The sequence below is a fragment of the Barbus barbus genome (genome assembly GCF_936440315.1).
Source record: "Barbus barbus genome assembly, chromosome: 30".
Classification (NCBI taxonomy): Eukaryota; Metazoa; Chordata; class Actinopteri; order Cypriniformes; family Cyprinidae; genus Barbus; species Barbus barbus.
In genome coordinates, this window is record NC_136758.1 from 20507061 (window position 1) to 20524824 (window position 17764).

At 37.3% G+C, this 17764-nt stretch overlaps 1 protein-coding gene across 1 annotated transcript in view; it reads right to left on the reverse strand.

The window, feature by feature from the left end:
- The window catches only part of LOC306850069 (regulator of G-protein signaling 7), a 54577-nt gene that overhangs the window by 19597 nt on the left and 17216 nt on the right, over positions 1 to 17764 (reverse strand). The window contains exon 3 of the mRNA XM_079385498.1: positions 2774 to 2870. Coding sequence (XP_079241624.1) covers positions 2774 to 2870 — 97 coding nt within the window. The remainder of the gene's footprint in view (positions 1 to 2773; positions 2871 to 17764) is intronic.

A 17764-nucleotide genomic window follows, 5' to 3' on the forward strand; every position in this document is an offset into this window, starting at 1 on the left:
ACTGTATTTGATGTCTACGACTGAGGGGTTTTCCAGTTATCGACTGGACTTGGTAGGTGGTCTTGGTCGCTGTGATCGGGAGATTGATTTGGCAGTAGAGGCTTCCGGAGATGAAATTCCCGGCTGACCTGGAATCAAGGAGGGCATGTACTGGAAGAGGCATTAGAGGCAGTAAGGATTACTATGGCAGTGAGGGGCTGCATATTAGCCACAACTGACTTTATAACACTCACCATCGGTCGAGGAGGATGAATTGGTCATGTGGAGATTACATGCCCGCCAGCACCGCAGTACAAACGCAGGCCTTGGGTCAGCCACCTCTGCCACTCAGTGGAAGACAGACGGGTTAGGTCAACTTGCATGGGTTCGTGGCCTGGTTCTGGAGTGCTGAGAGTCGCTGGGTGGCGAAGGAGTGCAGAGCTGGGAGAATTTTGGGATTCCAAGAAGCAAGACTGCATACGGTTGGTACACCTGATGGAGAGTTGGATGAATCTCTCCAAGCCGTGGGAGTCATCGTATGCAGAGAGCTGCAGCTGCACTCTTGGTTCCAGTCCCTGCCGATAGGTGGTAAGGAGCGAGCACTCATTCCAGCCACTGGCCGCTGCAAGGGTTCTGAATTGGAGAGCATAGTCAGTTATAGACAGAGATCCTTGACAAAGATGATACAATTGCTCTCCAACAGATGAATCACCGGCCGGCCGAAAACTTCTATGAAATGTTCAATGAAACTATTAACAGATTGTGTCACAGTACTGGATTGGGCCCAGATGGTCTCAGCCCACTGGAGTGCTCGTCCTGTAAGCAGGGAAGTTATGAAAGCTATCTTGGCTCTGTCGGTGGCGTAGAGATGCGGCTGCATTTCCAGAACGAGTGAACATTGTAGGAGAAATCCATTGCACTCCTCCGCCACACCAGAGAAGGGCGCCGGTTTGGCCATGGGACTGGCAATCACATAAGGTGAAGAAGAGGTGGTGTCAGTGCTGTTAGTGACGGGAGTTACCGGAGTTGTTGTGGGGTTGCGGAGAACTTGCCGAAGATTATCCATGAGTTCCTGGAATGGATTGGGCTGACTCAGCCTGCCGTATCCCTCGGTTTTGGTCCGATCTTCTGTTAGAGAAGCAGACTCAGACATATGGTTAGAATACAACAGGTGAGTTTTATTGCAATCGGTGGAGTCAGCGGTTTGCTGATGGAGATGAGTAACAAGTTCAGTGAACAGGTATAGTAGTACGATGAGGGTGATAATGGAATATCCTTTGCTTTCACAGGAACTCGTAGATAGGAGAGACGGAGCACACACCTCACAATCCTGGACAGGGGAGACACACTCGTGGAGATCCTTGGAGACACAGACGATGGAGTAGAGCTGTGAAGAACACGCTGGAGATGAGACAGGGGGTAAGTAGGAGATCAAGGGAAGTACACAGGTTAGTAGCTGTAGTAGTATCAGTCCACTTCGAAAGGAAACGAGATCGGACAATGAGCTGGTGTGAGGTGTGTGCTTTTATGTGCAGGCTGATGAGAGAGCTGATGAAGTGCAGGTGTGTGCAATTAATACTCAGGTGAAGGAGTGCGTTGTGATTGGGAGGTGAATGAGCCTGGCTGATCTGTGACAGCTATAGTCACCATCAAACCATTGGAATTATTATACAAACAAGCACTTAAAATCTTTGATAAAAAACTATTTCGTTTTCACCATTGTCATATTTTAAATACGTATAACCTGCTTAGCTGGGAAAATATCTCTAAATTTAAAAATGTTTGTTTAGTGTATAAGATTATGCATGGTTTGGCTCCCCTCCTCTGGCTGATTTTATTAAATTTAAATCTATTGAAAACAGAGTAACTAGAGGTGCAGCTAAAGCTGATTGCATAATTCCATATAGAAAAATCACATTTGGTCAAGCTGTTTTTTCATTCTGAGCATCACATCTGTGGAATTCAGTACCACAATTAATTAGAAAATGTACGTCCTTTAAATAATTTAAGCATCATTTTAAGAAATGGCTTCTTAATAATCAACAATGTGAACATTAATGTTGTTAATATACTTTAATGCTGCATTTCATTTCATTTCATTTTTTTTTTTTCATATTTCTTTAATTTTTTATTGTCAGTTTGTATAATTTTTGTTTAATTTTTGGTTGAATTTCGTTGTTATTGTCTTTTCTATCTTGTTTATTTTTTCCTCTAGTTTTTTTTACCTTATAACATCTGGCAAAGGGACTACCAATGAAAACTAGCCTTTGGGCTAATTTGGGTACATTTACATTTATGAATGTTGATTAATGTACACTGTCCCGGTTTTGGGTATAAATAAAATAATAAAAAAAAATTAAACTCATCCCTTCTTTGTGAAAATTAACTGTAAAATTATGGTTTGTGGCAAATGACAGCATGTCACCGATGTGGTCCATAAACATTAGCTTGAAATAAAGCCAGAATATTCCATTACGATTATAATGTCTGTTTCCGGCTATTAGAATAACTATAATGAGTCAAATCTCCTGAACATCCAATTCAAGCCCTGATCTTTATACCCAGAATTCATTGTGCTTCTCCACCAGAGCAATGCAGACCAGAGACCTTTGATAGAGATCAGGCTATCAACAGAGATCAGTAGACAAAGGGCTCTGGTACTGGCGCTGCACTACAGAGTTCTGGCCTAGTTTTCATTGTGCTGGTCTTCAGGCTTGCTGTGGGGCACTGGCTCCTGCTGAATCCTGCTTTCTCAGCGCCAGCAGTGTATATAAAACAGATGTAGGGGAATTACCAGAGAAGACACTGGGAATCTTGGATAGGAAACTCTTCACTGTACGAATAGGTATGCCGTTTTTTTCATCCTGCATCCTGGCAATCACATCCTCCATCTGAACAAGAGAGAGAAAGACACATTAGACTGAATCAATGAAAGCATATGTCCACGTAATTCTCCTGCAACACGGGAAAGAAATAAGAATAAAAATCAGTGTCAAATTCCATGAGGTGGAAAATATGATTTTTATTTTTTAATACAAATATTTTCATGGCAAATTTTAATTGCATCTAATGAAGCAAAAACCTTTCTTTCTGTTATAATTCTTAAAAAGTAATATAATATAATATAATCAGTGTTTGGGTAAGTTACGTTCAAAAAGTAATTAATTACTATTACTAATTACATCATCAATATTGTATTTAAATTAATTTACTAATTACTCTGTCTGAAAAGTAATTTAGTTACTCAATAAGTAACTTAATTATTCAAATCCCTAATTAGGCTACATCTTAAGATCCCTATAAACCTTAAAGCATAGACAATAGAAATTAAACTCTTTATTCTTTCAATTTGAGTCAAACATGGTTTAGCCTTTTAGCTTTAAAACAACTGTTATGCTTAAACATTTTTATAAAAAATTTAACCTTCTTTGGTTAACAAATACAAATATCTGAATAACAAAAAAGCTAAACAAAGAAGGAAAAAAGAAAAGTTAAACAATACTTTTCAGTTTGGCAAGATGTTCAGAAAAACCCCAACTAGTAAAATCTGTACAGGTTTATGTAAAAATAACACGTTAACTAATGTAGGTGAGAATAAATTACAGAAATGATCTCCTCCGCTGAATAAAGCCACGTCAGATCGCGCTTTTCTTCTAAGGTAAATTCTGGCTTATCCCTCATAGCTGGTATTCTTTCAAAAACAATGAAAATTAGATGAATTTCAATTTTTTATTTGAATCTATTTTTTGTATCTAGGTGATGGTGTTTGCACGCAGGTGACTGCATATAATGAGCTCATATTCGGGAAAGACTGTACCTCGCTTTAGGTTCATACGGATTACATAATCAGAGAATATCCGTTTTCGATTTGAATTCATTCATTTAAAAGTAGACACTTCAAGCTTTCAGATACAGGAGAGACTGTACCTCGCTTTAGTTTCATACGGATTACATAATCAGATAATATTCGTTATTCGCTGAGTTTGTGATGCGTAGAAAGTTGCTCACGGAGACCTAGACGGCAGAAAGCACACCCTGTTCGTTTTGTTTATTTTAGGCCTACAAAAGTGCAATGTTTTCTTGTTATTGTCAGTGCACACAAATAAAAGTAGGCCCTTTTTAATTTAGACTGATTTTAATCTTATCTGTATCTGAGTCCGTGTAAAGAGAATTCTGAGAATTATTTCTAAACACATTACAAATGTTAGAAATGTATTGCTGAAACACATTAAAAAGACTCTGAACTATGTAGTACTGAATTGTGGAGTTAAACCGTTAAACAGTTTTTCACCAATTCTGTGTTCAGGATTTTTTGGGCGGGGCTAAAACTGTGGCTCGATGATGCTTTCTCTTCTTTCAAAGCACACTGGAGCTTGCGCTCTCGTGGTGTTTGCCATTGCTAAGCAACCATGAGCCGCACTCACCTTGAGACGAGAAGGTTTTAACTCAATGCAGCGCTGAAGCACATCTACGAATTATTAACAAACTTGCACGCTCAAACTTGTATGGCTGTATAAATCCAATTAAGCTACTAGAGGTAGTATCAGTAGCATCCATTCAGGTTGTAGCGGTATTTGACAGTTGAGAGAGACGGCCGCTTTCCCGCGAGTGGGTGTGGTTTCAGCGCCGACAGCGGACACGCCCCCAGCATTTGAGAGCAGAGAGTCCTGCTTATTTTTCAAAGATTTTGATAATTTATTTTTTTTAATCATTCAAATTTGGCTGGGTGGTTAATAACACCTTTTTTCTGTTGTGTGACAAACTCAGAACACATATGTTAATATCACTTTACACAGATAAGGTTTCTCTGTGAATCAAGAAAAACTGAAAGTGAACGTGATGGCGTGCAGAGGGTTAAAGTTGCTGAATTCAATTTTATCTTTAGACTGTAAATTTAGATTTCAAATTCAATATTGATTTTAGAACTGTAGAAATTATTTACAGTATGTAACGCAAGTACTTTATAAGTGACTGTAATTAAATTACCTTAAAATAAACAGTAATCCCTTACTTTACTTTTTCAGTGGATAAGTAATTTACTTACAGTAACGTGTTACACCCAACACTGAATATAATATAATATAATATAATAATAGTTTGCTAGATTTAACACTTCATGAATTAATTTATGCATGAATAAATTACGGCCACGGGAAGTCGTGGCCTAATGGATAGAGAGTTGGACTTGTAACCCGAAGGTCGTGGGTTCGAGTCTCAGGTCCGGCAGGGATTGTAGTTGGGGGGAGTGAATAACCAACACTCTCTCCACCCTCAATACCACGACTGAGGTGAGACCCTTGAGCAAGGCACTGAACCCCTAACTGCTCCCCGGGCGCCGCAGCGTTAGCTGCCCACTGCTCCAGGTGTATGTTCACTACTGTGTGTACACTTGGATGGGTTAAATGCAGAGCACACATTTCACTGCTGGTTATACTCGGTATAATTGTGTATGTGACAAATAAAAAAAAACAAAAAAAAAAGAATACATAAAATGAATTAAACATCCAATCAGGACTCAAACATCCTGGGTAATACAGCCAATCAAAGTAAACCATGAGGCCACAGAGACCTGAGATGACAGCCCACAGGAGGCTTGTCAGAAGGATCCACTCAGCCTTCAGTAAATGAAGCCATTGGATATAACAGCCCTATTTATTAGATGAAGAGAAACCTAGAGCAGAGAGGGACCGATCACGTCACCCGCTTATTGATTCGCTGACATTTGGACTGTTCTCAGAGATGCTCAGAGTGTCTGAGTTAACAAGACGAGCAGCGTCGCCAGGGAACTCACACTGAGGACATGTGACCGAGTACTTCACAGCTGCCAGTGACATCATTCCAACGCAAGACCACATCGAAATCAGGTCAACAATTCGCACCCTGGAGATACCTGACATATGGAGGTGTGTGTGTGTGTACATATATGCAGAACGTGTTGTGAAAGTATATGAGCTTGTGCCTGTGAGTGTTTCGATAGATTGAGAGCGAGAGTGAGTTGTTGCAGTTTCCTCAAGGGGAGGCCCAGTAAACATGCAAAATTACATCAGTGGGCGCTGCACTGATGCAGAGTGTTTCTTCGGGCTGTAATGCCTTTGGAGAGAATCCTAATAGAAAACCTTGTTAAATTCCCTTGAAAACTGTCTTTATGACTCCAGAAATAGCTTTATTTTTTAATATCTAGAGATGAAATGCTTTTGATGGCAGTTACTAACCACCTACAGTGCACACGCGTTCACTGAGGGAGGGAGAATTGCACATACACTTTGTCGACAATGCAGACCGGGCTGGTGTGCAAACACTGAAGTGATAATTTAGGGTAATGAGGGATCGGAGCATTCCACTCACATTCACGACTGTAATAGAGGCATTTTAGAAAGAAAGGCAAAGAAAGACAGAGATAAAGATAAGCACATGTCAGCTGTATGGTGCAATGGTGTGTGATGATATAAAGTCCCAAAAGCCTCACTGGCATCAGCTGTACTACTCCAGCCAATCTGTGGCCTGGAATTCTTTTAAACCGATGCAAAGATTCATGGGTAAATTTAAACTCTTGGCTTTAACTCCTGATTAAACTAAAATTAACTTCAGTGTGGAGGTGGCAGGCATACCAGCAACCGGTAAAATGAATCATTTATTGAAAATGCTTTAAGTCATACACTGTGCTGTTGCTTTTGTGAATAAAAGATTTGGTTTTAATTGAACACAATATTTAATCAGATTAATTCATCTAATTAATCATACATGCAAATATCTGCTGACAAAATCTACTTAGTAATATAAAATATACACTACTGTTCAAAAACAAACCATTAACTATGACTTTTGCCTTAATAAACTGCTAATTTGCTGATTATTAATAGTTAGTAAGGTAGTTGTTAAGTTTAGGTAGGATTAGGGATGTAGAAAATGGTCATACAGAATCAGAATGAGAATCAGAATCAGAAAGGATTAGGGATGTAGAAAATGGTCATACAGAATATGGGCTTTATAAATACTAATAAACAGCCAATATGTTAATCATAGGCATGCTAATAAGCAACTATTAGTGAGAACTGGTCCTTATACTAAAGTGACTTAGCAAATTTTTTTCAAGATTACAGTAATATACATATGGTCAGTGTGCTTGATTAATTGATAGTTCTAATATAACAAGCAGCATACCTCAAACATTAACACAGACACTTCTCTTAAAACAAAATGTCCTCTGGCAGTATATCTCCAGGGATCACACATCTGTGGCTGCAGCCAATCACAGAACAGACTGATAAAAGACAATAAGATCAGTTGCCCAGAAAAGAGACATCAAATGCAAATTGAGTCAAAGACCAAAGCACACCATGTGCACTACAAAACATTTTGAGATATTTTCTGATCACTGAAGTAAACATTAAGCACACTAATAAACCCAGAGCCTAAAATGCTGGCTAAATAAATAGAAAAATTATAATAATAATAATACTTTCACACCAGAATCTGAGGCTAAAGTGTTGGTTAAATAATAAGGGGTAAAAATTATAAAATGAATAAATTCACACCAGAATCTGAAATGGTTTAAAGAGCAACTGAATGCATTTTTTGCAGTGAATTTGAGCAGACAGAAGCTGCCGCAGTGCCTCCAATATACAGTATATACCACTTCACACACTTGGAAATTATGGCCAACTCAATTATTCATATACTAAATGACTTAAGCTTTGTCACTGACTCGTGACAGACTGTGTCCTGTCCTCATTACTGACACATCTTAAAATATATCATATTAATAGTCCTTGCATAACAAAGTATACTCATGTCCTATATGAAGACATTTCAACATTTTTGGGGTCTGATCTCAACTGCACAGCAGTCGTCTAGCTTCAAACTCTTCAGTGAAGATTTTTGTCATACATCCAGTACAAAACAAGAAAAATCAAGAGATTTGATTTACTTTCCAGTTTAAACATCTTATTATAAACCTAAAACTTGTGTTAGATCAGTTTCAGGTATCGGGTAGTATTAGGCAGCGCGACACTGATAATAATGCAAATTTTTATGAACGTTGAAAGCAACAAAATTGATATTTAAAATTGTAAGATTTAACAAAGTTACTGTTATTACTGTATTTTGATCAAATAAATTCAGCCTTGGTGGGAATAAGAAACTTTAAAATAAAATTAAATTAAATTCCCAAACCTTTGAATGGTTATGTATATAGCATGTATTGTAATAGCATGATACTTCTTTGTTATTCTGCGCTAACAACATAATTGTGGCAACTTGAGACACAGAATAGAAAATCCGGATATAAAGCCAAGTATCTTTAATATCACAACTGATAAATCAAATGGGGATCACATCAAAGCATCCCTATTCATCAAGCACAAGTGTGCACTTACAAAAAAAAAACAAAAGGCTTCATCCACAATCTTCCATACCAGCTAATTAACAGAGACAGACACAAAGAAAAACACTCACACACATAATCACACCTCCTCTGTTTAACCCTGCGACCCTGAGCTCTGATATCCCATGTGACACCACTTCTCTCTCTCTGTAGCAGACAGCTGGAGTGTAGAGCGCTGGTGACAGCACAAATGTCTTTTCATGATTATTATGCATCAGAGAAGAGAGGAAGTCTTAGTGGTCGGTCGTATACAAGGTTATTGCAGGAATGACATGAATTTTAGATCTCTTCTGCTCACCCCCCCTCATCCCTCTCTCCCTGTCTCTCATTTTGCAGCCTCCCCCCTTTCTGTTTCCTAGGCAACCAGGGCGATGATGACATCATATACATATGTCAGCCTGGGAAGAGACAGAAAGAGAGCGATTTAGATGTCTTTAAGTGTATGTGTAAGACAAGTTAGAGAAAGGAAAACAGACAAGAAGAGTAAACAAGATGTTCTTGTATATGAGTCATTCTACAGCTGTGGTGACAGACACTGTCACTCACTTTATGATGGTAAATAGTCAAATTGTAGTGTACTTACACTACCGTTCAAAGGGTCAGTAAGATTATTTATTTATTTTCTTTTAAAGAAATTAGTACTTTTATTCAGCCAGGATACTTTAATTGGATTCAAAGTGACAGTATAAACATTTATAAATGTTACAAGTTTTCTATTTCAAATAAACACTATTCTATTGAACTTCACTTATTCAGAACAACTTTTTCAACACTGATAAAAAATATCAGGGAATCAGCATATTAGAATGATTTCTGAAGGATCATGTGACACTGAAGACTAGAGTAATGATGATAAATATTCAGTTAAATGTCATCTAAATTGCATTTTAAAACATATTAAAAAGAAAAAAGTTATTTCATAATAGTTCACAATATTAATATTTTTACTGAACATTTATCAAAAAAAATGCAGCATCGGTGAGACTTTTTTTTTTCAGAAACAAAGCTTACCAACCCACATTTTTATACAGTGGTGTATATCGATAAAATGAGTGAGATTTGGTGTAAAAAAATAACTGTGTAGTCTGTGTGTTTTATTTTCATAGCTAAATGATAAGTTAAACAGAAATAAACAATTTAATGATTTTGCTTGAAATTTTTAAAAGGACTTTTAACTTTAGGACATTAACTTTTCAAAAAAGACCTATTAAAGGTCCTTCCTTTGGCTATAGGCCATGTGTGCTAAGGGGTTGTGTGTTTTTTACATTATATATTTTTAAAATATATAAAATCCATAAAAAACACTGAATGATTAAAGCCACACTACTGCAGATTTTTTTTGGGTTAAAAATTAATGCAATTCCATTGAGTGAGTACATATTTGATGATTTGATGATTAACGCTAACCATGGGAAAGTGTCAAAACTGACATAAAAAAAGAGCACAGTTGCGCTATACATGAGTCTATCGGCACTGACATAACTTGCAATTTTATGTTTTAACCAAGGAGGGGAATAGAGAGGCTAAATTTAAAGGGGTCATCAGATGCCCATTTTCCACAAGTTGATATGATTCTTTAGGGTCTTAATGAAAAGTCTATAACATACTGTGGTTAAAATTTCTCAATGGTAGTGTAAAAAACACCTTCTTTACCCTGTCAAAATCAGCTCTGTTTTTAGCAAGCCATTCTAGTCCATGCTGCTTTAAATGCTAATGAGCTCTGCTGACCCCACCCCTCTTTTCTGTGGGGTGACGAGCAGTACTGTTTACTCTAGCCATGAAACTGGCTAACTAGCACGTTATTAGGAAAGGCGATTTGCAAAGATTCAGTAAAAAAAATCCCTTATACTCACTTCTGTAGATGAAGCTGGATCACGAATGAATCGTGTGAACATAGACACATTTAGGCAGATCGGGATCGGCGCATTCCCTTCAAAACGAAAGTAACATTAACCCTCTGCGTCTTCAGCGGCTCAGATGTCGGGAGTTAATGATGACTGCTATATTCATTATTGCATCCAACAACAAAACACCTCAATTGCTTAATCGGAGACGTTCTTGTCTTCACCTGCACCGGAGTCAACACAATGGTGGACAGATGACAGCTCACTCAGGGCGGGTCTAAGGTAAGACGGCCTTGTCAATCAACTATCGTGGAAGCGGCCTGTGCAGAGCTACGTCATTCTGACAGGAACCTCAGAACTGCCTGATTTGAGAAAGGTGATTTTAAAATATGGATTTAAAAAAAAAACTGGGTGGATTTTTATCATTGTAGAATGGATGTGTACACATACTTCCAACACACATTTATATTCAAATAACTTGTAAAGTGAATTAAGCATCCGATGACTACTTTAATATGCAGTAGCTTAAAGGGATAGTTCACCCAAAAATGAAAATTCTGTCATTAATTACTCACCCTCATGTCTTTCCAAACCCGTAACGCCTTCGTTCATCATCGGAACACAAATTAAGATATTTCTGATGAAACCCTCCATAAACAGCAACACAACTGAAATGTTCCCAGGTTCAGAAAGGTTGCAAAGGCCATCGGTTCATATATGAATAAAATTAATTTATTTGTGTATGAATAAAACAAAAATAAAAGTTTTATTCAACAATTCTTCTCCTCCTCATCGACGATCGACACGTGCGTCTGCTTCTGGTTCATGTAAACAACGTCGTTTACATGAACCGGAAGCAGACGCATGAGTCGATCGTGATACTCTTTCCACAATGGCGGCTCACCGCTGCAGACGGGATGAGGAGGAGAAGAATTGTTGAATAAAGCTGTTATTTTTTGTTTTCTTTGCGCACAAAAAGTATTCTTGTAGCTTCATAAAATTACAGTTGAACCACTGATGTCACATGGACTATTTTACCGATTGCCTTTGCAATGTTTCTGGACCTGGGAAGGGTCTGAGAGCGCTCGGATTTCATCAAAAATATCTTAATTTGTGTTCCGAAGATGAATGAAGGTCTTATGGGTTTGGAACGACATGAAGGTGAGTAAATGACACAATTTTCATTTTGGTCCTGTGTATAACACTCTCCAAGTGTTAGCTGCCTTACCGAGCCTGTCCTGTGTTTTCAGTTAAGTTAAGTTAACCTGTCTGTGTGTATGTCTAACTCTGAGTCTGGTCCTGCGTTTAACACTCTCCACGTGTTAGCTGCCTCACCGAGCCATTCGGTGTTTTGTAAGTCTAAGTTTAGTTTGTTTTGTGTTTAGTCTCGTTTCCTGGTTTCTGCCCGTGTTTCCTGGATTAACCCTTTGCATTTCCCCTTTGGACTCTGTTTGTACCCCTCTTGGACTACTGCTCGTGTACCTGGATTATCTCTCTGCCTTGCCCCTTTGGACTCTGGTTGTATAATTAAAAGTTTGCACATGGATCCTCACGTCTTGTTCACATCATTACAACTTATGCTGAAGCAGCTGAAGATGCTATAAAAACAGTGAAACTCACTGAATGTCTGCCTCAAACAGACTTCCACAGAAAGGCTTATGTTCAATGAAATGGATATAAACAAAATATTTATTTCTAAAGCTTTTATAACATCTACTGATTGATTTATTTGTCTATCACATAGTATAATGTAAAGAATGCCTCAAATATATTTCAGATGCTTTATATGCTTTTAAAATAATCTTGCCCTTCAGTAACTTACAACAAATACACAACCTTACTCTCTATATTTGGCCTTCTATCTTTTGTCTTCCATCTGCGTGAGAGCAGAGACCAAAGGTAAACAGAAAAATCACATGAATATTCAATACAACATTACAGATAATTGAATATTCAACATCAGAGAGTACTGCTCAGTTATTCACTGAGAACATGATGTGGTTCTCAGCTTAAGAGAGCACACTGTCGGCTAAGAGAGATGATGGCATGCGCACACACACGCACACGCACCAAAAGTTTCCAACTGATTCAGTGGCTTTGAAGTCTGCTCCAGTCCTGCTCGCACACACACACACACACTGATTCACTCCCTCACACATGCCGTACACTCACACACAAAAAGGCCACACATTCTGTCATGAGAACACAAATGTGCACACAACAAACAAACGCTCACACACTCACTATCAAATGGGTAGGAGGACATTAATTCAGTGTTAAACTCGCCTGCGAGCTAAAATCAGACTGTTTATATGACCCTGATCCTTCAAATGTAGTTTTGTGCAACCTTTTCGTTCTCACATACACATACACAAATGTGTGTACACAAACAAGTAAACACATCCATGCTCATGCTATACACACATACGCTCATTCCACTTTCTGTAAACAATAGTGTTTTGTAAAAAAAACATCCTAAAAGCTGCAACGCATTCTCCATTATGCATAATATAAATCATATTTAGTAAGCTAATGCTTCACCCACACACACACACAGCTTGAGGATGCCCTTTAAAGGGTGCCACTGTATAACTATCTTTCTCTCCCACACAAACAAACAAACACACACAAACACAAGCTTCTGTCAGGGAGGTAATACTAAAAATTCTCATGATAATAATTTTGGATAATCATTTTACACATGGTATGGACAAAAAAGTATCAAAAATGGTTCTAGTTAGGGATGCACCAAATGTTCGGCAACCGAAATAGCTGAATAAGCAAAAAGACCGAATAAATTGTACCAAACAATAAAGTGGCATGATCAAATAGGCACACACTAATGCAGCAAACATGTCAGCAGTGTGGAAGCATTTAAAAGTGTCAGATAGGCCACCTGTTGATAATCAAGCAATGGTCATAAACAGTTGCAGTTGTATTATTATAATTTTTCTGATTAACTTTTATAGGAAATATGAATGTTCATTCCGGTTATTTTATTTCTCCTAACCGACCGTCATATTAACTGTTAACCGACAAGATTATGTTAAATTACAATTAAATTAAATTTAAATTGACAGGTGGCTTGACCCATTACAAATACCTAAATTTGTTTTCCAGGGATTCATTTTATTCACGCAAAAAGCAGCATAAACAACATGAACGTGAGGATTCACGTACCTGCAGCGAACGGAGAAAAAACATAAGCTATTATATATAAAAGAAACAGACCCATATGCAAAATATATTTTTTTAAATAATTAATGAATTAACAGAACGAAAGAAAAAAAACTGCAACAATTAGCAGCCTATATGCAGAATTTCGGTTCATTTTGTGATGCACTCTTGAGAAAGCGGCAGTTTTCCTTTATTTCACAAAGGTACGTTTTGTTTTTTTATTTTGAATGTACACAAATAAAATAAATATTTTGAATAGTTTTGAATAATGTCTTACTCTTATATGACCACAAATGAAGGAGTAGGCTAGTGCAAGTTGTTTCCAGCGAAAAAAATAAAAATAAAAAATAAATAAATAAATAAATAAAAGCGATCGTACCGGCGCCTCACGCGCAGTTATAGCCTGTTCATGTCATAATAAAATACAGTCAGCCAAAAATATTGAAGAAACATGAAAAAAATATTTTATTTCTCCTCACTCCACAACAAATCATTTAAATTTAACGGTAGAAAGAACTCAGAACAAAGCAAGAATAAAAATATAAGAAGCTAACAAGCCAAAACTAATTAATTTAAATTGCATTTCACGTTCATGTAAAACAAAATGTGCTTGGCATAATATCACGGGGTTATGGTGGTCAAGCTGAAAGGCACGGACTACAGGCTATTTAAACTGAACAGTGCACTGTAAAAATAATAATAATAATCATGTAAACGTAGGCTAGCCTACTAACACCAAATTAAGATAAGTATGTTTGAGAGGTAACTCGTCTTTTTCTTACCATGTGTAAAATAATTTTAGATGCAATTTAATAATATGAATATGATTTAATGCTTTAACGTGAGCAACACCACGCTGCCTATAGGCTAATTCTGTCATGTGACTCCACATTTATTTGCGTTAAAGCCCCTTTTCTCGACAAAAAGTGTTTCCAAACAATTATTTGCGACATTTGAAGTATCGGAAAAAGATTTTGTCGACACATGAGAAATGTAATCGATAATTGGCATTTCCATCAGCTATATCGTAAATATTTTAAAGCGCTAAATATTTTTTTCGCAAAAAAAATCACTTAAGCAAATATTTTTTAATTGTTGTTTTGTAATTTTTTTTTTTTCATTGATAAGCAAGATAAAACTGTAAAAAGCTAAATTTAATTTATGCAATGGTGAAAAAAACCTGGCAAAATACATTGGGGAAAAAAAGTTCGGTATTCATATTATATGAAAAGCTTATTCGGTATTCAGTGTTTAATTTTGTTCGGCTTCGGCCAAGAATTTTCATTTCGGTGCATCCCTAGTTCTAGCATGGTATTTTGGACTTATATCATAGTAATATATCAAAATTATTGGACATATCTTGCAGTACATGCATAAATACATGGTAAAATACATGGTTGCACTGTGGAGCTTCTGTCACTACAACAAATTCCTTGTATGTGTAAACATACTTGGCCAATAAAGCTCATTCTGATTCTGATTCTGATTCTGATTCTAAATACATTTCAGTACCATGTTATATATCAAAGTACCATGGTATTGCTAATTGATACCAGCACTGTATCATGGTACCACCAGAGTAATTTTTTGCAAAGGTACATGTACTGTAATATTTTTTTTTTTTCTAAATTTCAGATGGCAATACAATGATTTGCTTTTAAAGGGTTAGCTCACCCAAAAATGAAAATTAGCCCATGTTTTACTCACCCTCAAAGCATCCTAAGACTTTCTTCTTTCAGACGAATCCAATCTGAGTTATTTAAAAAATTTCCTTGCTCTTCCAACCGTTAAAATGGGAATAGGTGGGTGTTTTTGTTCAACAGTCCAAAAATAATCAAATAAAGCATGCGCATCTGTAATAAAACGTGCCTCACACGGCTCTGGGGGGTGAATAAAAGACACCTGTAGTGAATCCATGTGTTTTTGTAAGAACAATATCCATATTTAAAATGTTATAAATACTTTTTTCTCACTCCTGCTGACTGTCATACGTGCAAGCCGTTCCAGTGGATGACGCAGGACGTATGCATTAGATGTAAGATTTGTCTAAATGTAACATGCCAATTAAAGTAACACAAACACCGTGGTATTGAATCCTGATATGCTAATCATTCAGTATCAGTTACCACAGTGCTACCATCTTGTAACATCACCCTAAGTAGTTTTTCTTACGTCCTCGTCTTTGTGTTCTAATAATGATGAATAGGGAAAATATCATGTGTAATTTGCAATACTAAGGTAGCCCCGATGCAAATACCATGGGATTCTGTATATTAAAATACCATATGATTATGTGGTACCACAAAAGCCTTTCTGTCAAACATACAGTGAACAGTAAAGAAAATATAGCAATACAAGCAAACAAGGATGCAATACTCAACAATTAGCCAATTATCTCACTTCATCTGTTTTCACACACACCTCCTCATTTTGGCTGTACTGGTGATATATCACACTACTGAAAGTGTTCAGCGCTCCAGTAAAATCCTGCTCTAAGCCTCAATCTAATAATTAGTTATATCAAAATTTGTAACAGGTTTTATGTAATATGTTTGGCTGAAATAATCATCATCTCTGGAGGTGGAACCGTGTGCTAAGGAATTAAGGCCAAACACAGACAGACTTGAAGGGCAGCCCTATTCATCCCTTCCTCGTTCTCTGTTTTGCGTATTTTTGTGTACATGTGCTTATGAATTTGCGTTTTTCTGTGATTGCATGTGTGTGTGTGTGTGTTTCTATGAGAGCATGTGTGGGAGGGATTTTAGTGGGTGTTCTGACTCAGCTCTGGAAGAATACGATTCCGCAGAAAATGAATCCGACCACCCACCTGCTGCTTTTAACCAAACAATTTTATACACACACACACAAATACAAACACACACAAACTCACATGCACACTAATTTAGAGCGTTGAAATAAATATGGCTCATAATAACCTGCTTTATTGTATTTCTCCAAAGCACTCATCTGACATTCAGCATTTGAGAATGATCACGACAACACCACTATAAACCTCTAAACCACATAGCTTCGGACACTAGAACAATATGTCAAACATTGGATTAGGTCTGTCAAAGAAGTTTATTCTTCTTGATTCCACTATATATTAAGTGGCCTTAACTACTTACATCAAAAAATAAGTACAACGTACTTATTAAAAACACTTTTGCTGCTAGAGCTGGTATACGGGTAAGGTTAGGGACAGATTGATCAATCTATCTAACATCTATCTTGGCCATGGGTATTTTTGGTAATATGTCAAAAATGTTTAAGGCAACTTTTTAAAGCACTTTTTCTGAACAGATGAGCAAAAGAAGTGTTAAAGTTATTCACAGTATGCAGTAAGCAGACTGCTATCTCAGATTAAGCCAATTTTAAAGACACAAAATTAGCCAGCGGAGTCACTAAAGTTTAAAATTAGAACTCTGGGTAAAAACGTGTCCCTATATGACAAACAAGGTAAACACAGGAAGAAAAGGAGCAGATAAATAATGTCAGGCGTTTATAACCAACAGCTACTGCACAGCTGGCGTGTCCTCTTAAATAAAACAGCATTCAGGGCATGGAAAGATGGGGGAAAGAAGAAACAGATAGAGAGAGCTGTGCAAATACAAGGAAATAACAAGAGTAGAAGAGAGAAGGATGAATGGAAAAAAACTGACAAATTTGGGGGTATTTTATGAAAAGCAGGAGTGAGTGTGGAACTATTTTTAGCCCAAAACCTCTGGCCCTTCGTAGTCACACATGTGTCCTGAATAACAACAAGGCATTTGGAGACTTTTTCCTCACTAGCCGGATGCCATTGCGATAAGCTTTAAGCTTTCACCAACTGAGAATAATTATTATGAGGGAAATTATGTTTATTAATGTACTGGTACATCTGTAGACCCATTTCCACGTTCATCATGTTAGCATTAATAAATGATAGTATATAGACTAAAGACCTTGACCACTCACTGTAAGAGCAAAAGAATGCCTTATTACTTTCATCCAGTGCTTGTTGCAAACAAGGGAGACCAGATGAAATGCATACAAATTACCTGCTCTCAGTTAGGCTGTTCTGGGGGTGTTTAATAAGCCACAACACTGTCATTAAACACTATCCATCCAATGGCCTTGAGACAAATCCTGTGAACTGCACACATTTAGCAAAGCCGCACAGTGTGTAGCAGCCACATAAAAGCATTCAAATTATCAAGCCCGAAAGAAATGAAATATCATAGCGATTTTGTAGGTACGCCTGTGGTAATTGTAATGAGCCAAATGTAATGAGTCAGCCACTTAAAGCAGGGGTTGTCAAACTAGAGTCCGGGGTACCCCAGGGGGGCCACAAAGAAATACCGTAAACTAAAAATTCAGAGAAAAATAATACAAAACAAAA